Here is a 27362-nt window from a genome sequence, read left to right as displayed (position 1 = left end):
TGCAAACAGAATTGAGGACTTCTCTATGCAGGCAGCTGTCTGGGTAATGTTCCTATGTTTCGTATAAGTACCATATGCAAAAAAGCACACATTTATAAAGATGCATATGACTTAGGCTTTTGTGTTCTTAGTTTACTAGCGGAAACTCTTGTTAATAACAATGGGCAGAGACTAACCAAAAGGAGTGCATACTGAGTATACAAAATGAGAGCTGTCATGTTACAGGAAGAAACAGAGCACATGAGAATTACTTTTAAAATAGATATCAACAGAGGAAAAAAGACTTACCTTAAAAACACCAATACACATCTCTTACAAGCTTTCTTACTTGCGCAGTCCTATGTGCAAGAGATATCATGCTATTTTCATTCAGTATCTGTAAATCTAACAATATCCCCAAGAAACATAATCCAAAAGGTAAAAGCAAAGACACAATGATAGATATTAGACCAAACGTACCACTTAGAATTCTAGGTCTACCCTGTAGTTAGGTATGTCATTTAGGGAGGTATAAATTAAAAACACAGAAAAGTTAAGGTGGGAAGTTCATCTAGCACAACCTACTCTGCTCAAAACAGGGCCAATTTCAAAATTAGATCTAGCTGCAAAGCTGGAATTGGCTGTTGTCATCAACTACTTTGCTGTTGAAATCAAATTCTGTAATAGGACTTTTGGGTTCTTGTATTTTAATCCCAGCCCCTCTTGTAGCTGGTAATTTTGCAGATATCGGAAAGCAACAATTTATCATGTTTCAAAAGTGCGTGTTTGGTTGCTTTGAGAAGGACCAGTGAACTGAGGCCCATTAATGTCAATAAATCATACACCTAGTAATTAAAGTGAATACCACAAATGTTGACAAAAAAAGAAGTCCATATTTAGGATGTGACAGAATTAAGGTTTCGAGTACAACCTCTCTTGCATATGCATTATGCTACAAATTCCTTAATTATATAGTCACTTTCTGCTCTTTTCCATGCAGTGGACAGAACAAACCATACTCATGCAGTGAGCAACTTTCAAGTCGTGTTCTCTTCACTTGTGTGAAATATGCTTTAGTTACAAAACTTCTACAAACCTTACTCTGAAGACAACGTGATCAGCTTGCTCACATACTTTCAACACCACTCAGGATAGCAGTATCTCGTCACTTCCAAAGATACGTATGAATTATGGTCTTCAAAATACAGTGAGCTAAAGGGTCCATTTTACAGACTGAGAGCCAAGCAAGGCAACATTGCCATCAAGGGCTTTACCTAAACCCCAAAGAACTCATCATTTTATAGATAGTTTATAGATATTATAGATAATCAGTTTATAGATAATTCTATAATATACAGAGGTATACACATATACTCACGCACAGAAAAAGTTACCCATGCACGGAAGTCAAAGGGACACATGCTTGGCATGTAGTTAGGTGTGTTCAGAACAGCAGATTTTAGATCAGGAAGTTAGTGTCCATAAAAACAAGCAGGTAATTAGTCAGTCATTGTGCAAAGGGTAGTGGTGTGGTATGTCACTTGTCCAGAATCACTCTGTATAGTAATGAACCTACATAATAAGGCCACATAAAGCTATTCAGGCAATTAGAAATCTGGCATTCCCAACTGTTCTTTGAAGTGTGACTTCAGTAAATATTGCCATCGGGGAGATTCAGAGATACACTTCCTTAGCCTTCTAGAAAAAAAAAACCAATTAAAAATGAGCCAATTTCTCAATGTGTCATTATACTGTTATGAACATAAAACAGGACTGGAAATTCTAAGGCTGCCATAGAGACATCTTTCCTCTGAACACTGAACAGCTGTAGTGTAGTGGTAGACGAACATCATTAAGCCCACAAAGACCACATGCCTCCAAGAGAAGAGGGTACAGATGAAGAAGTCAGGAACAATCCATCTGTGGAAGATGGCTCCCTGTCCCCTTGCTGTCTGCCCATTCCATGGTGGGTGAAGGTTGGCATGGACATTGCCCATGGTGCTGCAGGCAACTGGAAAGCATCCTGGTAGCCCAGGGTGCCTGGTTCGCTTCTTCCCCACACTGGAAACCCAGATGACCCCACAATCCTTGTACCAGTCCCTCACTGCTGCCAGTCAAGAGACAGGTCTGTACTGGTACCACAGCCATCCCTACGCAGCGAGGCCCCACTCCACCATGTGCCCCTTCACCTTCCAGACCAGGTGTCTTGCCCAGCTAGCCCCAATACCCTGTCAATCTCCTGCTCATCTTCCTTCTTTGCCTGCCCAGTTATCTTCTGTTAACCTCTGACTCAGCCTCTTGGCCATTTCCTTGTCTCCCAAACTTTTCACCTCTATCGCATATTCTTGTCTTCAAGTGGCCAGACTCAACCACCTCCTTGTCATCTGCTGAGCAGCCCTTGTCACCATTTTTCATCCCTACTTTCAGTCTTCGCCTCAATACACTCACTTTTTTTGACCCAATTCTCTCCATCCTTCCCAACTCACATTCACAAGTCAAGACAAAGCTGCCTCAACGCTTCCCAGGTGCAAGAAGAGTCCTGATAGCAAAGGACTTGGAGTGTCATCTTAGTTCAGACTCTGTTCAGATTCATAGCCAGGGAACAGCAGCCCTGTGTAACAACTGCAGGAATAGTTCAATTTGGATGTAAGCCAGAACTGTAGCAAACTGTCCATGCACGTACATATGTATGTAGCAAACAACGAGAATTAGAGCTAAGGTCACAATGAATTCATCAGCAATACTTCAAAAGGCTTATAACCTTGCCAAATTTGAAAACAAAATGTATTAACTCAAAATGACAATCACATTGGTGCCTCCAGCTAACCACAGACACAGAAAAAGTTTTATACATAAATGTCAAATAATGGCTTGTGCATTCCACCATAAGACTTTTTGCATGCCTCCCCCCCATTATACAAACCATCTTCTATGTACCCACTTTATTTCACATGACTTTGCTTATAAACAGAACTCCGATATTTTTTCTGAGGACAATTATCTCACCTCTTAAAACAAACAAAAGAGACATTTCAAACTGAGGGATGGCTGCACAAGGCTTTAAGAAAAAACTTTTCATGTTCTTTAGTATTTATCAAGTATATCACTGTACTAATCCACAGTGCTCTTACTTCAACAGTTGTGATCTTCTAGCTCTCTCCTTTCTGATGATTACCATCTCATTAACCAGCTACTGAGATACATGTTTCTAAAAAATGAATGCATCTCCTACAAAGGATCCCATATTAATGATTTATGACTGTCACTCTTCAACAAGACTGCTTGTCATGTCTAAAATCTAAAATTTTCTTCTCCACTCTCAGTGATTTTGTTTGTTCTTCCATAAGTTTGAAAAAAGCTTTCTTCTACTCCATAGTTCTTTCTTGAATGCCTGTACACCTTACACTTCCATCACATCATTGGTCAATTGATATTCTCTTTATCCAGTCACCTGCTGTCATACTACTCGTACAAAGAAAATTGTCAGGCCCACCACAACATGCCTCACAAGACTTCCCAACCTCCTCTTCACAATTTTTTTTTTTCTTCCTTTTGATGATCACTTTCAAGAACTCCAGCTTTCATGTTTGTTCATACAGAACATTAGCACTTCTCAGCTACCCCGCTAACAAGCATTAGGAGCCCAGCTTTCCTACGCTAGCTTAAAAGAGAGTAGCTACCAGCCATCCTGAAGAATGCTGCAGTATCACAATCACTGCGTGAGAATAATTTCAAAAGCAGGAACAAAGCAAGATGTAGGCTCAACTGAAAAAAAGAATCAAAGACTTAAATTATACCAGTGTTATACAATGGGGTAACCTTCAGGAGATTAATCTCCAAAATACAATTCAGAACAATTCCAATACCTTCAAAAGCATTTAAGAAATAATTTTTAAAGGGAAAAATTCAAGAGAAAGGGAACATTAAACATGGGCTTATGGAAATCAGTTGGGACACAACACACCAGACGTGTCCTCCTACAGTCTACATCTCTCAATGGATTAAAAAAAAAAAAAAAAAAAAAACCAAAACCCCACTCAAAAAAAAAACCCCACTCAAAAAAAAAAAGAGAAAACCCACAGAAAGGTAGAATATCTGCGTGTCTGCCACTCAGTTATGGACAATGGTATTGAACTTCTATGTTTTCTTCCATTTATCCTGAAGTGTCAGAGAAAATGTCTATAAAACTTTAATTTCAGTCTACTTGGGGGATCCTTTTGTTCATCCTATTTCTTTTATTCATCCATGAGCTGCAACACGATTGACATCTTTTCCATCAGAATTGTATGGCAGCATGACAAGCTAATTCTTACATAAAAGATGATACATATACTCCAGGTCAAGCTACAATCCCCTATTTAGATATCATTTTTTAAATTACAAGATTTAATAATTTGTGCATCATTCTAGTCCAGACACTAGGGTCTTCAGTTTCAGAAGTTTCCTGAAAATGAAGGTTTTGCTTCTTATGTGTAGTTTTTGCTGAATGCTACCAGTACTGATAATAAAGACTGGTAACCCTTCTTCTGCAGCAGATAAACCTATTTCTTTTACTTTTGTCAGGGCTCTCCAGAAACAAAAAGTGACAAAAGTGACAAAAAGCACTTCTTAAATGAAGTTTCGTAGCTTGGTTTCATAGTTTAAACTGGCTAGAATTAGTTCTCTTTTGCCCCACAACTAACTTCGTATGCCACTGATCGATTTCTTGCCAAAAATGCATTCATATCTGATAACAACAGAACAGGGAGGAGGCATATTAGAGCAAGCAAATGCATTTATACGTTCACAATGCAGTCAGAGGCAGGAGACAATTAGAGAAGGAAATTCAAAGTATAAGGCATTTCCTGAGGATTAATGAGTGGGTGGTAGTGTTTGATAGTCAAGGGCAGGATGGGTTCTGCAACCAGCAACATTCATTAATCCCCCAGGCAACACAAACTGGGATTCTGCTAATTTTTTCTTCCTTTTTGCTGCACTCGTTATTTTCCTTAACATTTAATTAAAATTTTCATTTACTCTGACACCATTGTTCCTTCAGAGCCCAACGCTTTCTGTATGCTGAACAGTGCTACTATGGTAAATGACATCTATAAAATTATGGAATTAATACCTGGTGCAAAAGGCCAGATAACTTTTCAAGTTTAAGAAAGTTCTTCTAATCTTCTCCTAAAGACTAAAAACGTTCGCTGCCTTCGAAACAGAAAGGGCTCAGCAGATGTGATCCTTTCCTCTAATTTACAAGCTGCTTGATGGCTTCCATTATCCTAGTGGTAGCAGACAAAGAGAGAATCGAGTATTGGAGAGAACAAACGATTTTCAAGCTGCCTTTCCACTCCTTAGGAAGCCACGTACACTAATGTATTACTTAACATGTCCCAAACTAGCAACCGTCCCCTCCATCATCATAACTCCATACTAACCTGTGACTGGTGCATCTATGTCCAGCAAATTTTTTTCCTGGCGAAGGATTGAAGCTCCCTCTGTTATTATTCTCAAAGCAACGCTCTCTTCCAGTCTCCCTTCTTTCATGAGGTGTGCCTTTAAGATATCCACACGGGGTTTTCCATCATTATCAAACACTTCCTTAGCTGTGAGCCGGTGACTTGGAGGAAATGGGACAGCTGAGTGGAAAAACACAAAAAAAATCCGGTCACTTCTTACAGTAAAGCCTCTATTACTGATAATGACACATTTCAAGAGACATCTCTGCTGTAAAAGAGTGTTAACATGAATTTTCTACTGCCTCTTATAATTTGTGGTTTAAATTGTACATGGATTATCAAAGATACCATTACAGTGCGTGTATTCTGCAGGCGACATTATTCGTGCACGCAAGAACAACTAATTCATGCTTATAAAAAATTGAGAGGAAGATGTAAGCTATATTTACAAGTAGATACATTCAAACAAGCCCCCCAAAAGACATGGGAATATCAGGGAAAGAAGGGAATGAAGCTTAAACTGCTCTAGTAGCACTAGGGAACATTGATAGAACGCTCCCTTCCATTAAGAGCATAAACTGCACAAACAAGTGCAATATTTAATTTCCGTGCCATGGACATGCATAGATACACTCCAATTAAAATGCTAAAATCCAAGACAGACCTCTCTCTAATGACTTGAGGTAGGGGGATGGAAGATGTCTTCCCCGTATAAGTAATAGTTAGCTACGCAAGATACGTTTGAAGCCCATCAAAGCGCGCCTGAGTGCCAAACAGACCGCTCCAGCAAAGGCAGGGCAGAGGAGGCATCAGACTGAAGTTGGAAATAAATGAATAAATAGGCGGGTTGCCCTAGCAACATGGCAGCAACTAGCGAGCTGCGTACTGCCATCACGCAAGGTCTGAGGTGTACAGCAAACTTCAGATGCTCCCGCTCTCCTGGAGCCAGCTGGAGCGAGAAGGCTCGGAGGTGATGCTGTCGGCTGCCAGGATGAGGCTGGAGCATTATCCCAGCTTAACCCCCTTTCCCTCGCAGTTCAATCGGAGTGGCATTAGGCATCGCATGCCTCACCAGCCACAGGGTAATTATACTGATTCCCTGCTACATCTCCTGTTATTCGGGAGCTCGGAGCGGGAAGAGGAGGTGGCCGCAGAGCTGGTCTCGGCTGGCCCCATCCACAGTGCAACCCCGTCCCTGCCAACGGGCCTCGTGTCCCGCGGAGCACCTTACTGGCAGCTCTGTCACATCATGAGACACAAAGCCCTAACGCAGAGGATCAATGTATCTGTTAGCTTCGATTTTCTTCTCATTTCACAATCAGCGTACTTCAGAAACAGCCCACACATCATTTGAAGTCCAAGCAAAGAACTCTTCACTTACACGACCAGAAGTAATAGAGCAGATAATAGACAACTTCACTTTGTGCAGTTATTTTCCACAGATATTTTAAACACAAACATCTTCAGAAAATGCCTTTTGGGGTTTTTTGGCTCAATTTTTTTTCTTCTTTTTGCTGCCCTAGTTCCAGTAGCCCATTCACTGAAATAGTCTAGTGTGGATTAATGAATGTGGGTCTTTGCAATACACTGAAGCCCAACTGTTCTTGGACTTAAATGTGGGACAAAAGGAGGAGAGGATGAAAGTTTATGACATTACCAGGATTCTCCTGAAGCAGTGACACCTACAGCCAACAATGAAGTTAAAACACAGCCCTCGGCTCTGGAAAGCCCTGCCATAGATCCGTGATTATCTTACTCAATCGACAAGAACTCCTGGATGGCTTTAAATTAGCTTATGTTTTGAATGATAAGTTTATGTTTCTATGATAAAGGTAGGCTGTTAAAGACCAAAATCTCACCCCACTTTTCGCAGCTACTGCAGTTAAGCCTATCCCATGACACTCACAAAAATGAGGTTATACGCTTTGTCAATCTTTCACAGATATCTGCCGCAGACCCTCAAAAGCAAGACAGCTATATGCATGAGCTATAAACGATTCATTATGCAACATAGAAAAAGAATAATCACTGCAAGAAAAAGGAAGGTGAATGAGGACTCAGCAGTTCTCCAAGCCTCCATTCTCCTTCTGAAAAAAAAAAACCAAAACCAAAACCAAAGAAACCCCCAACCAAAACAAAAAAACCCAAAACCCAAAAAACCCCCAAACCAAAATCAACCAAACCAAAAACCTGGTCCTTCCTAATGATCCTGCATTTGGAGGAAGGACCTTATGATCCTCCATTGGAGGAATGGAGGAAGGAGGAGAGGGAAAAAGTTGTTACTTATTTCCGATCAGTTTGGCTGGAAGAAGCACATACCATTAGCTTGCATTCCTTTGCAAGACAATCACCTCTGTTCTTCCCCAAAGGTATCACGGTATAAAAACCTATAGAGCATACTATTACTTTGAGGTAACCACCATATATTCACAGATGCTGAAAGGAGATTTTTACATTTACAAAGACAGAGCAAAACAGACAAGCAAGCAAGTAAAAGCTATGAAATGTTACCTACTGATTAAGAGAAAAATATGGCGTACACTGCAGCACTGTAAGAGCTCTGCAGACAGATTTCTAACAAACATGTACCAGTGGCTAATTAAAGAAAAAAATATACTGTTCCAATAGCAGATGATTAATGATTAATTAGCAAAAACATGAGCGACTGAATAGAGCACAAATTGCATCTGCCATTATGAGAATATTAATTTTGTATGTACACATACACAGAGCTTCCACAGAAGAACAATGTAAGAAATGGTCATGTTCATGTGGAAGTCAGTTAAACATCATTCTTTACTGGTATCACCCCACAAATGCCTGGATCAACCAAAATCCTTTTATAAGTATAACAAACATTTAATTTCCATTGCTTTATATATAGAAATGTTACCATCTGAATACACAAGTATCCGTCAGCTTCTCCATACCTGCTTTCTTCTGCTGCTTTTTGTAAACCTATGCTATTAGCACTTGCAACGACTCTTTCTCTCCCAGTGGTTTTGCTTTTTTCAGAAAAAAACCCAAGGGCCTCATCAGACAGCAACTGTGCACACAGCATCACAACAGGGAAGAGCACGGAGTTGGGAGAGGAGCCCACCAGGGAGAGGCAGGAGGAGGAAGGAGCGGTGGGTTGAAGTGCCAGCACCGAGCTCCTTGCCACAGGGCACAGGCTCAAAGATGTTTTTGTAAAAAGATGTCAGAATCTGTATTAAGCAAAGGCCATAAAAAAAGGCAGAGGCATTAAAATTTGCGTGTACATACCATGTGCATTTTTAGGAAGTTTAGTGACAAATCCCACTACAAGACAACCACACAAGAAAACCATACACACTCATCCATTCTATGTAAAAAATAAAACCTGGACTGGTCTCCACCTCTGTTTACATTTATTTGTTTGTATTGGCATTAAAAAAACCCAAACCAAAAACAACCAACTACTCACACCAGGTGAAATACTACCCTGGTGGTTTGGTCATAAAACACAGACCACAACAAAAAGCAAAGAAACGAAGTTTTTAACCCTTTACTTCAGCCTGTCAGTAGCATCCTCCCAAGATCTGAAAACACAAGAAAATACTCTAACCACTTACTGTTGTTTTTTTCTTGTGCTATCAGGTCTCTTGAGCATGTTCCAGCAAATGGAGAAAAAGATCAACCTGCTATTTTACAGTTCTTGCAGGCTCCTGCAAAACCCATCTTACCCATAACACAGCCACTGCAAAGGTCAGACACATCGTTACTGTTTCTCTCAAATATTAAGCAGCCTCTCTAGAACAAATAAATAAACCATAAAGAGCTGTGCTTAATTAGGGTGGACCATGTGTGCACACATAAATAAAATACAAGCATGAAGCAAAGCCAGCATTATTTTGTTTATATATTATTCATTTAAAAATGAAGCTGTACACTAAATTAATACTCTCAGAGGAGGCTGCCCATAAGAAAAACTATCTTTCATCAATATTCAAGTTCCTTGCAAATTATTTCCCTCTGTAATGCTTGTCCTGTAATTTCATATAACTTTATGCTGTAGGTCTGTATGTAACTATGTTTATAGCACACCATACTTCTATGAAAAATAAATACTTTCCTCTTCATTTGTAAGGGAAAACACACCAATAACTATCATCATCTCAATAACCCAATGCACTGCATTTCTCTCATGGCAATTTGCAATTCAGCATTTTGAGAAACATTTTTACTATAGCTGTGGGTAGAACACAAGTTATTAACAAACAGGTCAACACAGTCTACACATGCAAAAAAATCAGGTCACTCGGCAGCTTTGGTTTTTTTAAGTCTACTTTTTCGTAATCTTCAGACTTAGGATACATAATATTTTTCCCATCTCAAACTCCAACAAAACTGTATTTTTGGAAGTCAGGAACATTTTTAATAGCCAACTAACACTTTTTGCTGGCTGACTTTGAAAATCTACCCCCATTTTACAATGTGGTTGAACACATGGCACATTCTTGGGCATTCCTCCTGAACAGTAAAAATATCCATACTGGAGTATTTACTGTTTGAGCAGAGTTCTGTATTTCTGTTCCATGCCACGTCTGACCAAAGCTACAGTCCAGTATATAAAGCAGCAGCCAAAGATCAACCTTTTGACCTAATGGCAGTAGTTTAATACTACATAATTCTGATCATGTTCCTGTGTGGTTGCCTACAAATTTCTGGCTCTACAGGGTTACTATGAACCAAAAAGGAAAGAATGACGAATTTTTTTTATTATTATTATTTTTTTCCCCAAGAACACTACTTACTTCAGGTGACAGATGGGAACAAGAGGCTGAGTCACTCCCATCCACAGCTGCTAAGGGGAGCAGAGCAAAGCCTCCCAGGCAGCACAGAGCTCACCAAAGCAGTGGGAAAGGGAAAGGGCGCTGCCAAGAAAGCTCAGCCACGCAAGACATCGAGTTCTCGCAGAACAAGAAACTTCCACACAGAAGCACACAAACGATGCTTTCATCTCCGTGCACAAGTTATTCGGTGACAGATTCACCGTTCAAACACACTGGATTACTGGGATCTTTTTTTAACCTACACCTTTTTTCTTAGTAGGTATTCTTTAGGAATAGTATACAGAAGGGTGAGTTATTTAGAAGACAAAATTTCTTTTTGATATAAAAAAGTCTACTATAGCATTCCGGATGTGTGCCATTTCTTACTAGTTTTTTGTCCACTTGAATTTTAGACAGGAAAATATGTCTCTACCCAGTAAAAAAAAAATCCAACTAATTATATGACAGTGTAAGATTCAAACCAAGTTTTTCTCAGTGCAACTCATTCTTTTATTTTCTAACAAAAATGATCAGATTTCTTTTTACATTAGGTCCTTTTATTAAGAGTAGGCACAGGCAATGTAAAGCCTGCCTGGTAGCTATTCCCGATTCAGAAACATCACTGGAATTAGCAACCCCTTTCTAAAAGGTCAAACTTCCATGTGCCATTTTAAGACATGATGTATTTGAGGACTAATTTTTTTTTTTTTTTACGAAATTTGCTCACTGGATTTTTGCTAAAGAATTTGACAAAACTTAATAATTGCTGATATGATGAAAGTGTTGAAAATTAAAATCTGGAAAATAAATCTGCAATATAAAATAATAAGAACCTATAAGGATTCCTATAGAAATTTAGCATTATTTTTCTCCCCAGCCAAGAACTTCTTGCAGTGTAATTGAAAGTGCTCAACTCAGCTGTATTTGTTTAAAGACATAATTAAATCAACATCACTCAAGAACCAGGTACATTGCTTCACAGACAGCTGAGGGTTACACTGGACAGATATGTCAGCTGGCAGCATGGAAAACAGGCCACGTGAGAAGAGGCAGTACACCCCTGTGACCCAGGAAAAACCATTATCAATAGACTTGGCAGTCAGTTGTGGTAAAAATGGTCAGTATTTACCCAAGATCACTGACTCATCTTCATGTATCATGAGCATCCTTCTCAAAGAACAGTTGGGGGCAATAAAACCCCCCACAAAAGTGCTGCTTAATTGCTGTTGAAGTCATTAATGAATTCCAGTCCTTGGTTCAGAAGGTACTACAGGTTGGCAAGGAAACTGCTTCACTGAAGACTGAGATGAGCCTTGCTAGCATCATTTCTTGATGTATGAAGGCTCAAAATAAAAAAAAAAATAAAAGAGAAAATAACAAAGATACTTCATCAAGTATCCCAGTTCTGCAGGCTATTTTTTAATATCTTCTGACATTTCAATCATAACCGGAGAACACAACAGCAAAGACATAACTGCTTTGAAGCTCACCTAACTTTGGACAGAGGCTACGCCAGGAAGGTGTTTGTAAAAGGAAGGGATATGTCAATTGTGTAGCGTTCCCAACACATTTCCAAGTAGTTTCCAGATGCTATGGCACTTGATGTGGCCTTCCAATCGGTACGCTTCACACCTTTCTTTATTCCTCATGTGAAATGCCCCACGTAAGCCAACTGATTCAAGTACCTTGCAAGTAGTCCTCATGTAGCATGACACTGGGATACCTATGGGAAGCAAATCCTTTACACAAAACACTTTTGCTGGATTTGAGCCTCAAATTCGCAAAGGAAAGATTAAGTCTCATTGCCCTGCTGCTTTACAGGGGAAAGCTGCACCCGACCTGCTGCGAAGCAGGGCCTGCACGTTGTGCCCAGAGCTATTTCGTTACCTCTCAATGACGCGGATACGTTTTTGACAGGATAATCCTGTCTCAACTATCTCCGCCATTTCAATAAGTACACAAGGACCTTTTTGCAAATGGATCAGTGGTACAGCAGAGAGGAAGGGGGCCAGAAGTCACCATTAACTTGGAACCACAGAACTGGGCTGAAATCCTGTCATTTCTGTGCAATTACCCGGCTGAGGTAAGAGGGTATTTTCAGCGTCCTCAGATCTGAATTCCTAACAGTATCTTTCCAAAGTTACCTGTTCTCTGAGCTACTGGGCAAAGAGGATTAAGGGCTGCCCCTTCCCACAACTTCAGGAACAGGTATGATCTTTTCATTCCATTACTGGCCTTCTCCAGAATATACAGCACTTAACAAGAAGAAAAGTATAGAGCAAGACTTTTCTTCAACTCTTTAAAAGAACATAGCCAATCTCCTCATAAACTCAGGTCAAATTATACTTGAAAAGAACAACCATAAGTAGCTATGCCACCTAAAGTGACCACACAGACACACAAAAAAATCCATTAAAAAAACCCAAAAAACCACTCACCAGTACAAGATTTGATGTTCTTTATATTCACCACAGGAAACCTTAAAAACCCTAAAGAAGAATTCACACAGTGGAGTTCTTCAAAAGGGTTAAGGCAGTGACACATTATTCTTACTCTGAAGTGTAATAAAACACACAAAGGCCTGGATAAAAACACGAAATTCTCTTGGTTGCTTGACTTTCATCTGGTGAATTGACTGACACATACCCATCCCAAGCACTCTGCGCACACATTTATAATAAAGTGTTGATATCAGTAACACGCGCAAATTTGGATTACTGTAACCAGTAAAATCTAACACTAATCTTCAATCATTATCAAACAATCAGCAATAAAAATGTTTTTCACTTTCTCAAAAAAATCTGAAAAAAATAATCACGGGAAAACTTTTGCAGAAAACCATTTACAGATAACAGATACATCAGAAAGTGTATCATAAGAACCCAGGAAAAGGTACAAGTTGGAAAGGAAAGGAGGTACACTTTAAAAAGAGTTGCCTAAAAAAAGCCTCACAATTCCAATAAATGTGTCTGAAATATACAGTCATGTGGTTATTTACTAACAGTGTTCCCAGAGTTGGCATTGGCCAACTACTGGAATAAGCAAACAAATCCTACCTGTCTTATAAGAGCACAAAGCAATGTGCATCCCTATAAAATACCACAAAAACATATCCTTTCCCTGTGTTTGAGATCATACGCAAGTATCTTTGACATTTATCATCCCCTCCTGTCCACAGGGTGAAAAAAAAAGCTACAAAATAAAATAGAGAGGAAAAATTCAGTTTAACAGGAAATATTCCCAGTTAGGACCAACACATACAGTTAAAACTGGAAAATGTGATCGTAGCTTCCTGGCCTCATCAGCAAAGTTTGTTTTTCTACTTTGTGTGTTACACCCAAGTTTTTCCATAGGCCTCCAACTGCATACTGTTGAGCTTTGTTTTTATTAGCTTTTGGAACAGAGAACAATAATTATCCAGAGTTTAAATTCCTTTACAGGAGCAATTCATTTGGAGAAAACAAAGTCGGGGAAAAAACCCTGTAACAATGGAAAATACCAAAGGTCTTCCAAGATTTAGATAAGGAATCAGGCGCACTCCTCCATCCCTCAAAATACTTGCGTGATGGGTAATTTCTTCTCTGTAGTAAGACTTAGCTATTGTTCCTAATTGGAAACAATTCGGAAGTGATTGCATATGAAATTATTTCAAATATATTGGGGGAAAAAAATAATTCATTCTAGGACCATAATACCCTTCAGGTGTCAATACAGATTTATGGCACCATTTTCTTCTGACTCTCCAGTTCAACCTACTTCAGTCACTTGACACTACCACATTTCAGTCTCTTATCTGGCAACATTGCTAAAAGGAGCACTGCAGACCATTCTTCACCTAGAAATTGAGGTCTTAGACCCTCTCACACCTTTCGAGCATAATGGGATAATGTTAGCAGGTTTGGTCAGAAATCAGCTTAGCTTTGAGGTCTACCTCAAAGTCTCCACTGACATGCAAAAGGGCAGAAAAGCAAACATCCTTTCTTTTCCAAAGCTGCGCCAGCAGGAAGAGATTCAAATACAACAAAGATTCAGCATCCAAAAACTGACCACTGAGCACGGTTTGGCACTAGTCAAATTTATTAAAACCAGTCCTAGAAGGAGAGATGAGGAAGTGCAGGTAAAACAACCTTTATTTGCAGATATTCTGTTTTCTAACACTGCTTAAATCTTACATTACAGAAGTTGTTCTGCTTAAATGTCAGCCTGGAGAAGTTGCCTCCTGGAACAAGAAACACCAGCTCACCTCTTGCTGCTACGAGAAAGTCATGGAGTCGTTTTGGTTGGAAAAGACCTTTAAGATCATCAAGTCAAGAAGCTATTCACCAGGCAGAGGAAATGGAAATTCCTGCTAGTGTTATAAAGTAATCCTCTTAAAAAAAAAAAAAAAATCTTCTATTTCAAATTTATGATGTTTTGGCATCTAGCAATCGGTACCTTGCCCAAAGAGCCTGCAGCCTACTGGGCAAAGACAAGGGGACAGGGACAGTAATAGAGCTTGCTAATTTACTGCCTGCATCTTCCAGGCTCTAAGATGCTTACGCTTGCAAGTAGCATCTTTGAATTGTGCAAGTTTTAGTTTATTTAAAAATTTTCAAGAAAACAAACCTTGGGGAAAACAAACAAAAACCCCAAACACCTTACCTAAAAGCCAATAAATATCAGGATGCGAACAACATTTAAAACATTGTCTGAACTATTCCATACGAACTAAATTAAAAAAATCATGCTGATCTATAAATATTAATGTGGTTTATTATTTTGCTGGTCATGAGACATGCAGTAAGTAGCAAATCTACACCAGCATTTCAACAATCCGACTAGGCTAAAGCTGTATAAAGCCTTAAAAATATAAATATGTGCATGGACTAAGTGCAGTAAGATCCAAATTCACTTTAAAAAGTAGTTGGAAACAGCAGTTGATGGGTATTTTTTGCATCTTTTTGTTGTTGTTTTATTTTTATGATTTATTTTAATCCTGAATAGCTTTGCTTGTTTTAGTAGCATTTTTGCCTTTGAGAGAAGTTTTAAAATCGGCATACTTCTACACAAGTGAATCTATACTGACTAATACTGGTTTGTGCTGTATAAGGAACCAGCAAGCTCTACACATTTTAGTGTGAAAAACATCATTTCAGAATTATACTAAAACTGAATTCTGCTTGTTCAGCCATAATCAAAAGACAGGAATCACAGGATAGGCATAAAATAAAATGCACTTGATTGTAGAAGAAAACTAATTTGTGCCAGGTTACACCTATTACTGATCTAATATCAGCCCTTTCTTCTTTAGGGGTCAGGTCACGTACCTGGAAAAGTAGCAACATAAAAAGGTACTAGTGATTTTAATTTTTTTTTTTTCCCTCTGCAGTTTAACAGCTAGACATTAATAGTCTCCATATCATGGTTTGGCTTTGTCTAGATTAGGATTTAGGGACATCCACATCACATTACACTGAGTCATATTAAAAACACCCCCCCCCCCAAAAAACCCCAAAGCATAGCTTTTACAGTAAATACCCAATGCAGTTTAAATGACTGCCCTCTCCTGGAACTGAACTTTAATCAACGCAGCACACGCTCAGCCCTATTTGTTTCGTCTTGCCTGATATCGGAGATACTGCTTGCCAGTTCAAACTAATACCCCGGTTCAAACCAGAACCTTTAAGAGGGAAATTCAGCCCTCCATCTTCAGACAGGGTGTGAGCAGAAGGCAAAGAGTGTGTGAGCCCCCCACCAGCCCCGTAAGCAACAGAGCCTTTTGCTCCCTGTTGAAAAGAATTGAAACTCTTCCAGCACATTGTATGAACCGATTCCCAACGACAACTTGCTCTTCTTCCAACGGGCTCAAAGAACTAATTTTCTTGTGATGTTATTACAGTTTGCATAGATCAGTGCTAAAGATTATAGACCACATTCATCACCACGCTATGCCGCTGTAATTCCATTAAACAAGTGTTCTTTCTAATCCAGCATTAACAGATCGTACTGTGAGCTTTGAAATGGAGTTCAGCCTGCTCTCAATGTCTAAATAAAACTTACCAAACCAAACCAAGTGACACTGGTATTAATCTGAAGTAACGTGGCTGTGAATCAGCCTTGGTATTTTTGTTTGGTTTTTACAGCTTGCTCCTACCAACACTTGTACCATGGAGTGTCCGCATGGAAATTCTGCCTTGGATTCATGTCCAAAGCAGCACCTCTCCACATTCATATTTATTTCCATCAACTAACCTGGAGCACTATACAAAGTTGCTTTTATTTTAAAAAATAACATATGCAGGAATGGGGGGGGAAGGCAACTTTTTGTTGATTGGAGCATTGTGTACTTTAGTAGGCTGCTTTTTTTAACAAAAAAACCCCATCCTGTTGTTCTGGGTTTTATCTTGGTATATGTGGCAGCAATAGAGTTTCAAAGCCCTCAGTATAAGCTTCTCATCCTGTATTTAAAAGGATATTTAATCCAAATCTTCCTTTTATTTATTAAAGATGCTTTTATATTTTTTGTAAACCATATCTTCCCTCAAATCTCAATTGCTGCGTAATAAACGTGTTGGATAAAAATAAATCTGTCTAAACTTACCATTTTGACGATACTCTCTGAAACATCCTGTTCTTAAGCAGAACACTGGAGTTTAAAAAAGCAGCTTTATGAGGCTGAGAGAGAATGAGACACCTGTGCTTTATTCCCAGGTCTATCGTGTGCAAGCAATTTAATTTTCACTTGCCGATCACTACACCTACAGAGAGACCTCAGCACTGGGGCGTTCAGTTCTGTCGTCCACCGGCGTGTGTTGGGCATGGTGGCTCTGTGAAGGATGCCCACATGGAGACGAGCACAGCACAACAGGAATTCCAGCACCCTTTCCAAAAAAGTCAATGAACGAGCACAGTTATCAGAGAGAAACCAAGAAGAGAAGACTCTTTCATCTGCTAATGGCGAGGTGGAGGGAGGCCCTTTCGGTCAAGCCTCAGGTCTCAAAGCCCTTAGTGCAGAACAGTCCACTATTATTTCAAACAAAGATCAAAAAAGACTTCAATCAGCCAGAGCTCACTTTACTCAGTGAATTGCTGTGGCTGAGATACCTTAGCTCAATACCACCACCTCTTCTCCTGGGGAATGTCTCAGCTATAGACCTTTCCAAGCTGAGGTTTGGGGGTCCTCTCCCCACACTGCCCGAGCCCAAAATACTTTCCAAAGATGACTCAAAAGCCTGGGATTAGACAGGAGGAGAGGAAACATGATGCTGCAACCGAGGCAGAGGCAGGCAGCCTTCTGCTCCAAGGACCGCTTCCACATTTGACATTCAGTGGTCAACAGGGGGAAAGAAATGGCCTCATCTGTCCTAGGGTGAGGAATTTTGATGGTAGTGTTCCTCTCCTGCATGAGCAACTCTCCTCTGGTGCTAAGGAGTCTGAATATTTTTATTTTATTTTATGCTAAGCAGTTAAGTTTTCAAGAGAAGCTGAGGAAATCATCTTTTCCTCCAGGAAGAATCATAGAATCATTTTTGTTGGAAAAGACCTTTAAGATCATCAAGAAGTAACAGAGTGTTAGTGCACCTTCCCAGAGGGTGAGAAGTTTTACTCCTTGAACTGAGAAGTTTTAATTAGCTTGAGATGTAGGTATGGCTAAGGGGGGGAGGGGGAAGAATGCAGGGACAATTGTGCAAGTTATTGTTGCTATTAATACCAGGATTGCAGTGTGCATACATTTATAAAAGTTATTATTAAAAACGTATGTTAGGACAAATAAAATTAAGATGTTTTCCACATGACGAAGAGTAAAAACCAAAAGTGGCAAACACAACTCTAGCGAAGATCTCAAGTCAGGTTTTCTGTAAAGTTTCTGCTTATGCATGAAAGTAAGCACCATTTGCCAGAGAAGAAGCCACAGATGCTATTTGTCATGGAAATACAAAACCAGATCCACCAATGGATTGCAAACAATAAAACTAGACTACACATTTTCACTGGTTCTTTATCTCTCAAGACCATTCGTTCACTGTATTGCCAAGAGATGAGCTTATCTGTAAGGTTTATCAGATTTTTTTGATTAAATTACCTTAGCAAGAAACAGGAATTTATCTATCAGAAATATCGTTATCTTGACATTACTGATCTAACTAATACAGCTGGCCTACTATGTTATTACCATAATGAAGCAAAGCAGCGTAAGGCAAAGCAGGACCTAGAGAAGCAAGGTCCAGAATCACAGCCTACCACCAAGAAGCTATCAGGCATACACGATCCCTGAACATGCCTGTTGTTTTTTTTTTCCTCTCTCAGAGTGTGCTGCGCTATTCTGTTTTGTTAGATACATTACTCCATTTCTCTGTACCATCTTGACTCAAGGAAAACAACTCTGACTTAAGCAGAACAAGGGGCTGTTAGTACCTGGAAGCATACACAGAAGACTTTCTCCTGTTTGATTCAGCTCTTTCACATTTGTAAGACTCATGCACTTTTAATAAAGCCTTAGGAAACAATAATCAACAAAATTACCCCTCACACCTTTTATTTCTCCTACACAAAACAATCTCCAAGGCCTCTGGTGTATAGCTGGCCTCTCAAATCAAATGGAGAAAAAATACCAACATAAAACCTGGTAATTTCCAAGGCCTCCAAAATTTAGAAATATTTAGGTTTTGGAATTGTCCCTTCTTTCACTCTGTTTTAAAGGCAAACTTCTGACATACCACATATTCAAAACCCCCAGCACAGCCTCACTGTGTTGTAAGCTCGACCTGTGATTTGATAATACACATGCAGCAAAATCTCTGAGGCGACACTGCATGCTAACACCCTGATGCAACCCCAAATAGGCTGGGTGAAAACATCACAGAAGGAGCAAAATATTTCCTACAGCTCTCAGCTAAGCCTCCAGCAGGCATCCTGCAGATGCCTGGGATTTCCTTGCAAGATGAGCACTTCAAACCATCTCTGTCAAGGCTTGCTATGGTTTTCTCTCCTTGGTAAGAGGATGTAGGCTTTTGCAAAGTGGCTTGCTGTTCAGAGAAAGGGCGAAGCTCGCTTAGCTTTGACCATATTCAAGAATGACATTAAAAAAGAGTACATAATATCGTTTTCTGGAAGACAGTGTCGAAATATATGCCTTAGCAACCTGAAAGGTCGCGTGATGATTTGCGTAGCCAGTACCTCATCACCGCTTCTCTGGGTATGCTGTGGCCAAGGCAACAGTTACTCCAGGGAAGAGCATAACAAAAGGAAGCACCTTTAAAATTTACAGAAGTATCCCAAACAGAGCAATTTGCCCTACACATTTATTTTCAAAATCAAGAGGTTTTGTGGGGGGTTTTGTTTGTTTGTTGTGTTTTTAAATATCTTAAGCTTTGCACAATTAAAAATAATTGCAAAAAATTACAATGCTTATGCTTCTTGAAGTGATTTTTAACTTCTGTTATCCTGCACCATCTGCAGCGAACATAGAAGCACCTGTAAGGTGGACAGAGATTGCACCTGGACATGAAGTATTTACAATACCTATCTGTGCACAATTATTCTAGACAAAACACTCTGATATGTTTTGGTTTTAATGGACAATCTATGGAGGAAGTAACACACACCATAGTGGCATCAAGACATACTGCTGATGCCCTTGTTACACACTCTTACATGTTTAATAAAGAAGTGAATTATGATCATATAAATTGATTACAATTTCTGTACCCGCATGCCTGTGTGTGTGCGCATGTTCATGCACACACGTAAAACCTATACAGATTTTATCTATTAAAGCCATGCAGAACTAGAGAGAAGTACCAAAGGCTGTACCAACTTTTATTTCCTTTTCACACAAAAAACACCCCACGTCATGCACAGCTGAGAAATTAAAAATGCCTCTCTAGGCTTGTTGTTAACATTACATTGTGCAGATGTGAACAATCAGTCACTTCTGAGAGTGCCACCCTAAGAAATTAAACCAGTTTTGTAAAAGTTTGGGGGAAGTACACATCTTAAAGCCTCAACACCTCAAGTGAGAGATTCCAGCTGAATTCAAAGGGTAATGGACACTAATCCATGTGCTCCCAAAAGCCTCAGGGATCGAATCTAGCAAACACACCAAAGAGCTGCAAGGCTTCCAAACTATACTAACTCTCGATCAATACAAATTCAAGCACAAACCCCCAAAAGCACATTACCACCAGAAATATCTATTCCAATTGAACAAGTTTTTGAGGGAATGGGTAAAAGGAAATGCATCTTGGGGCTGTGAGTACCCCAGGCAATTTGGATCCTTCAGATCCTTCTAAAATAACACATATTATACCCAAAGTGCATACCAAAAGAAACTCTCAGTACAGACTACCTTCATTTTGACCCAAATCACTACAGCAACCTTGCCCCTGTTCAAAGAATATCTTCAGCAGAGCCATTATCTCCAGAAGCAATATTGCTCTGAGAGGAGAACACAAAAGAGTCTCCCACGTTCTATGGGCAGCCAGTGGGTAGCTCCAGGTTTGAAGTATTGAAGTACCCTCTTTTATCACCCAAAAACTCGAGGGAGAAGGTGAGCCTTTCAAAAGCCTCCTCGTTTCACAGAAAGTGCCTGTACAAACAAATTAAACGCAGGTAGACATTGCGGGTAAGTGCTCAGTTGAGGGACAGATGCTTGTCTCCTCCTTACGCTAAGGAGTAATTTTTTATCAGGTATAAAATGCTTGCCCTGTTATGAAGGTCTCCAAAACACAATCAAAAGAGTACAGAACACCTTTGTTTCCAATTTAATAATCTATTTTTTAAAATAAGTTTTCCAGCACAGAACAAATTAGAAAGAGGATAGCAGTTCCCAGCCCTCCCATTATGTTAACTGTTCCTCTGGAATACCACTGGAGAGCTGAAACAATATTAAAACTTGCTTCCACACTTTTTTATAGTCTTTTCATATTTGTAACACAACTGATACTAAGCAGAATGGAATGGCTGCTTTTCCTGACTTAACTACAGCTTTCCAGAGTGGCCTACAGTATTTCCTTGTAAATGCAGCTGAGAGTTACATTATTAATACATTGTATGCATATCACCAAAAAGATAAAACATTCCAGTATAAAAAGAAAATAGGTTAAAGATAAATAAATTTATAAATAGAGTCAACAGAGATCAATAATCATATCTGCATTAGGAATAAGTTCGGGGTTTCCCCTAGAGTGGATACATAAAAGCATTTTTCTATACTTGTTAAACCCAGCTCCTTGTAGACTCTGTTGTAGACGTCAGAACAAAAAAAAGGCTCTATTTCAGACCCGAATGCTCCCAGTCCATTAATCTGGTTCCAGTTCTGACATGGAGGAAAGTGTATCTTTACCATTCACTTCACACTCTTCCAGAAGCATGTGTCTAAAAAGACTGCAGAATCTGCCCCTCTTACTCCGCTTTCCTCCCCCCTCATATACCAAAACATACTGAAAATATGATTAACCATCTCAATTGTACATCACCATAAAAGCAAGCTGTACTTTTCACGATGCTTATACCGTGTTGCGTAAGACTTACTTAACAGAACTAATTCCTGTCATCCAACATGTGCAAAACCTCAACAGGAGCTGTAAAGGCCTAAGTGACTTGCATCTAATTTGGTTTTGAAAAATTGTCAGTGTGTGTCTTCTAAACACCGAAGTCTAATTTATGTCTTTTTATTACAATACAATAAACTACTGTGGCTTGGGGGGGGTGGCTGGAGAGGGAAGTTATTACTCTCCAAAACCCAGCTAACACTCCAAGTGTAACTAGTTCAATGCATTCTGCCTACCACCCACTGGTGGCCACCTAATCTGTTGGAGTCTATGAAAGAGAGTTGGCAGTGGGGTTTCGGTTGGGCTGTTTTTTCCTAACTGGAAAAGGATATCCAAAAATGAATCCATCTTTGAATACATAAGTCTTGCAATTCAGTTCAATGTACATTCAAGCTCCAGGGAGTTTGGGGTTTTGCTCTTCATTTCAGCACGGCTGATTTCCTTCCATCACAGTCTGCAGAACCAGTAAGGAGGTTTCCATCAAAGCAAACAAGGCACAGCACAGTGTACTTCAGCTCAAAATAGCTCATTTAACCATGCATCCCTAACACCACATGCACAGAGCCTTTGTTTATATTATGTCCCTGCTAGGAAAGGTTACTACACTAAAAAGTTGTTCTTTTTTGGTGCTACAAATCACGGCAAAAGCTTGTCCAACAGTCTTCGTCCAACGTAACTATGCATGTTAATTTTTCCAATGTGCTTACCCTATCACTCTCATGAAATACACTGACTGTGCTATGTCATCTCCTGACTTGGTACATCAGGTGAAGAGAAGCTACTGTTGGACTAATTTCAGCCCTACCTGAGCCACACATGGTTTGTTTTGCCAGAGACCTGCCAAGAGCTGTGGAAACTCCTTGGCTTTGAAGCTCATCGGTGTATTCCATCTCAAGTTCCTGACCAGAATTGGTAGGCTTCAGTTTCTTGAACCGTTTTCCAAACAGTTTTACTGAATGCTTGAATTAACAAGGGTTTATGCTGCACACCCGCAGACTTCCCCTCTGTCTCTTTTTAAGGTATGAAGTGAAACCCCACAATTATCTACTGTATTACTTCTTTGTTAATGCCCCCAGAAGTAATACATAGCAGCTGCAATACTGCACAGATTGTGGAAATAATATCTTTCACCTCACAACTGGCAAGTTATTTTAGATTGTGTTTAAACTACAAAATAGTAGATTTAATTACAGTCATTATTTGCTTAAAAGTTTTTTCCTTTCCCTATCTATCACCTTCAAACTTTGCTAATCTCTTTGACTGTTCTGCTCATAAACCTTACCTAATCTTTCTTTTTTAAGAGATATTTTGTTTTCCTGAATAGCTTTAAAGAACAGTCTTTAACAAAATCATCACCATTTTGTTAGACAAGGAGACAACTTTATTTTCTAACAAAAAGGATGGTGAAAGACAGGGAGGAATTTTTTCCATTGAAGATAAGACAATATTTCTAGCATTGTCTTCGGGGGGGGGGGGGGGGGGGGGGGATCACAGAATGGTTTGAGTTGGAAGGGACCTCAAAGACCATCTTGTTTCAACTCCCCTGCCATGGGCAGGGACACCCTCCACTAGACCATATTGCCCAAAGCCCCATCCAACCTGGCCTTGAACATTTCCAGGGACGGGGCATCCACAACCTCTCTGGGCAACCTGTTCCAGTGCCTCACCATGCTCACAGTAAAGAATTTCTTTCAATATCTAATCTAAAATCGACCCTCCTTCAGCTTAAGGCCATTACCCCTTGTCCTATCCTGTCCCTGATCAGCCTACCAGCAAGCTATTGTCTGTGAAATAAGCAGCAAAACCAATCCCAACCTTTCATGTCTTCCCCTCACCCTTTCCAAGTTACTTTCACAAACAAACAAAAGACAACACTCGTTAGAAAAATCTAGAACTCATCAAATATTGAATCCATTATTGGCCACCTTGCAGCCAGCAGTAACTTGCTTGGATTACCAATTCAGTGTTCCCACTGTAACACAGAGAACAATGCAACAACTACCTTTTGGATGCACATTTAACTGGCTGCTCCATCAGCTCTGGACTGAGTCCATAAATGGCTTACTTTCCAGCACAATTCATATTACAAATAAAATCCATTGACCTTTAAGTGGGAGCAGGGGAAAAAAAAGAGCAGGGAAAACCAAAGTCTAATTTAACTACAAGTACAACTTTCTGAAGCACAAGTTGAGGCATTTTCAATTATCTTTTATCAAATACTCAGTGAAACAGAGGAGATTAAATTAAGTGCACTTCAACTGAATCATTTTCTGCAGAATCAAGCAGTGTCAAATTGCTCAGCAACTCGATAAAGAGTAGAAAATCCTGCCCTTCTGTCATGTAAGTGAAAGGCAAGTACAAATGTATTATATATTGCATTTGTATGACACAAAAGCTTTTCTAAGATTAATATTATCTTAGCTTTACGAACATAAAGATACTAATGTTTACTAAGTAGGATTTAGCACACAAGAAACAAAATCCTTTGTGCTTAATTTCTTGAACGTGTATTAACGAAGTCCAAGACCGCCACTGGGAATTTCCCAAAGCAGCAAAGAATCCATCTCTTATCCAGATGCAAGCAAATCAGCAAGTTCAAACTCCAAGTTCTCAAGTTTTATCATTGTCAATCATGATGTTGTTAGAGAATAACTTTCACATTTTTCTTTGTTTAAAGATTAGACTAACAATAATCTCAAAGATTGCTGGACACCATCCAAAAATTGCAACGCCATCCAAAAAGCAGTAACGTGGGTCTAAAAGATCGGTCCCAAACTATCCCTGCTCCTCTAGATGCAAATAATGTTATAGTTTCCACCCTTCCTCATGCTAGTTCAGTATAGCACATTGCAATTGAACCTTATAAGCTAAATAATCATATTAAGTTTTAGTAATACTATTTTTTGACTCTTGCATTGCTGCCATTTTCAACCTGAGGCACTGCCACACAACATGCTTTGGCAAAACCTGCATCATCATTGGGCTCTTTCAGACCCCTGCTTTGATGTTACCTTTTATAGACTTAACCTTATAGAAAGCCGGTCAACCTGAAAACCAAGAGATTCAGCTGCACGAGGGCAGTTACCACATTTTTAAGGCCTTAGAGTTCAAACTCAAACCTCTTTTACGGTTGTGCCCTGTGGGATGCATTAAAGAATCACAGTACTTGGATATCCAGTCTTTTTTCATTATCTGAAGATCTTAAAACCCATGTCACTGCCCTAATCATTTAAAGATATTTAAATATTAAAATGAATATTTAATGGCAAATTTTATTGGATAAATTTTACATTTAAAGCTTTATGGTCAAACTTAATAGCTTCTGATTTAACCCCTTTGGGGAAAAAAAACCCTACTTACTATATCCTTAGTCTTACAAAAACATTATTTCTAAATTACTCGAGTCCTACACTTACACTTCCTATGTTGGTAGTATTGCTGTCAGAATCTACCCTGCCTGTAGTCAGGGGCAGATAGGCAGGGAGATCTGTTAAATTGAATCACACGCTCTTAACCTGTAATCATCACTTGAATCGGCAACCTCGGCTGACAGGACAAACAAAACAGTACTGAATGTATGGTTTTAGTATTTCCCTCTTCTACAGGCAGCCAAAGTGATCTGACACATTTACGCACGTCAACTTTAGCAGCAGATGTCAAACAAGTTAAGTTGTTTGTCTATTTTTCCCTGCCTCATGCTTAAAACCTTCCAAATGGAATCCCAGAACGTTTCCTGGCTAGAAGCTATGTTTTCAAGGGGGGGAAAAAAAAAATTTAAAAAAGTTGTTTGGACTAATCCAGCAGGCAAGAAGAAAATGGTGTTCCTCACAGCAAATGCAAGGCAGGGGATGATGAATGGGCTTTCTGAGGTTCCCAGTGAATGGAAAGAAAACACTATATATCCATCTTTTCCACACAAGGGACCGCGCTTCATTTATAATGCCACAAGGTAGATAAAACATATTATGCCTTCCTCTACAAATGAAGGGCCTTGGCAGAGATCCTGCAAAATAGAACTGAGCTAGTTCCGCAGCAGTCCCTTTTTCCTCAAACTTCACCCTGAAATTTTTGGGAAGCACGCTGGCCTGCGTCCAAATTCACGCTTCTCCATGGGATTCCCCAGTAACGAGATGAACACACTGAAATCACAACTCCAGCAATGCTCACATATACAGCAACTTCAAAATTACTTAAATTTAATTCATTTGTCTTACAGATAGACATGTCAGCACAAGAGCAAAAGGCCAGCTTCCCAGTGCACCAGGTCTATAAACTAGTAATAACATATTACTTCTCAGAGCGTGCAGGAGAGCTGTATTGTGTAAAACACTAACAGTTCACTCAGTTGAACTAACTTCATACACTTTCCAGCAAAACACAATACAGATGCATGCTGAAGATGTATTCATTGCAAAAAAACTTGCCACAGGGAAAAAACTACAATCAAAAAGCAAAATACCTTGTGTATACATATGTTAACAAGGATAGCTTAAAATCTTTTCCTCTAGAATTCAAAATGAATCAGGACAAGAAATCACACTGTATTTTGTTTTCTTTTTCCAGCACTAAGAAATGAAGTCTGCTATCCGCACCATTTAACTCTACCTGGTTACATGAGAAATGACATTTCAAACACAATACTTCAAACACATTCTCTCCATCTTCCAGTGTTCGGAAGCACACATTGGGGAAAACCCTAGTTGCAAACTACAAGCACAGAATAAATACAACTATGGGGCAAGGACAGAACAGGGGCATGCATGTTTCTCTGTATAATAGGCAGATATAATTAATTTAAAATACAAAAAGACAAAATAAAAGCACATTTGGAAACAACAACCAACCTCTCCTGCAGCAGTAACAGGCAGTGCACCCCTTCCAAACAGTTACGTTGGTGTAAATACTGAGCAGCTCTTTTTAAAATAAATTTATACATAATGCATATACAAGACCCTCTTTCAAACAGGAGGCTGTATTGCCTGCCTTTGCCTCTACTAGTGATGTTTTTTCCTTCCCCTACTTCCTTTTCATAAAGCCTTAGGCCCAAGAAAAGGCTTACACTTTCCCAGAATTGAAAATAACCCCTGAACATCTGATAGTTTGCATTCCCTCAGTACTCCAAGGTTTGCCACAGAACTCACGCAACACCCACCCTCAGAGACTCCACCAAGAACATTCCTAATAATATTTTCCCCCCTAATATAAGAATTTCCAATGAGAATATTTCTCTTTCTCTTAGGAACAAGTATTCGTAACATCGCATGCCAGTCTGCAGAGCTTTATAGCTGTCGTGGTCTGGGGATACCTGGGGTTTGGGGTTGGTTGTTGGGGGTTTTTTTGTTTGGGGCTTGGGCATTTTTTGTGCTAACAGATATCAAAACAAATATTTAACATCTCACTATGTTTATATAAACAAGCATCATCATTGTAATACAAACAACCTTTTTGCTAAATTAGTATTAACTCTCACTTTTAAAAATAGAGGAATGGAAACACCTGGAGTTGAAGACCTTTCTGAGCCAGATGTGGTTTTTGTACTTGCTCTCAATGGATTTCTTCCTCTCAAATTTTTAACTCACCTTTTAAATTCTTGCAAACTCACCACAGCATTCAGAAGA

General features: G+C 39.4%; 1 protein-coding gene across 1 annotated transcript in view; it reads right to left on the bottom strand.

Annotated features, from left to right (window-relative positions):
• Nucleotides 1–27362, bottom strand: part of PPP3CA (protein phosphatase 3 catalytic subunit alpha) — a 202269-nt gene that overhangs the window by 113097 nt on the left and 61810 nt on the right. Inside the window, exon 2 of the mRNA XM_075751528.1 lies at nucleotides 5400–5600. Coding sequence (XP_075607643.1) covers nucleotides 5400–5600 — 201 coding nt within the window. The remainder of the gene's footprint in view (nucleotides 1–5399; nucleotides 5601–27362) is intronic.

Source organism: Balearica regulorum, chromosome 4, assembly GCF_011004875.1.
Source record: "Balearica regulorum gibbericeps isolate bBalReg1 chromosome 4, bBalReg1.pri, whole genome shotgun sequence".
NCBI lineage: Eukaryota > Metazoa > Chordata > Aves > Gruiformes > Gruidae > Balearica > Balearica regulorum.
This window is presented reverse-complemented; position numbering and strand designations above follow the sequence as displayed.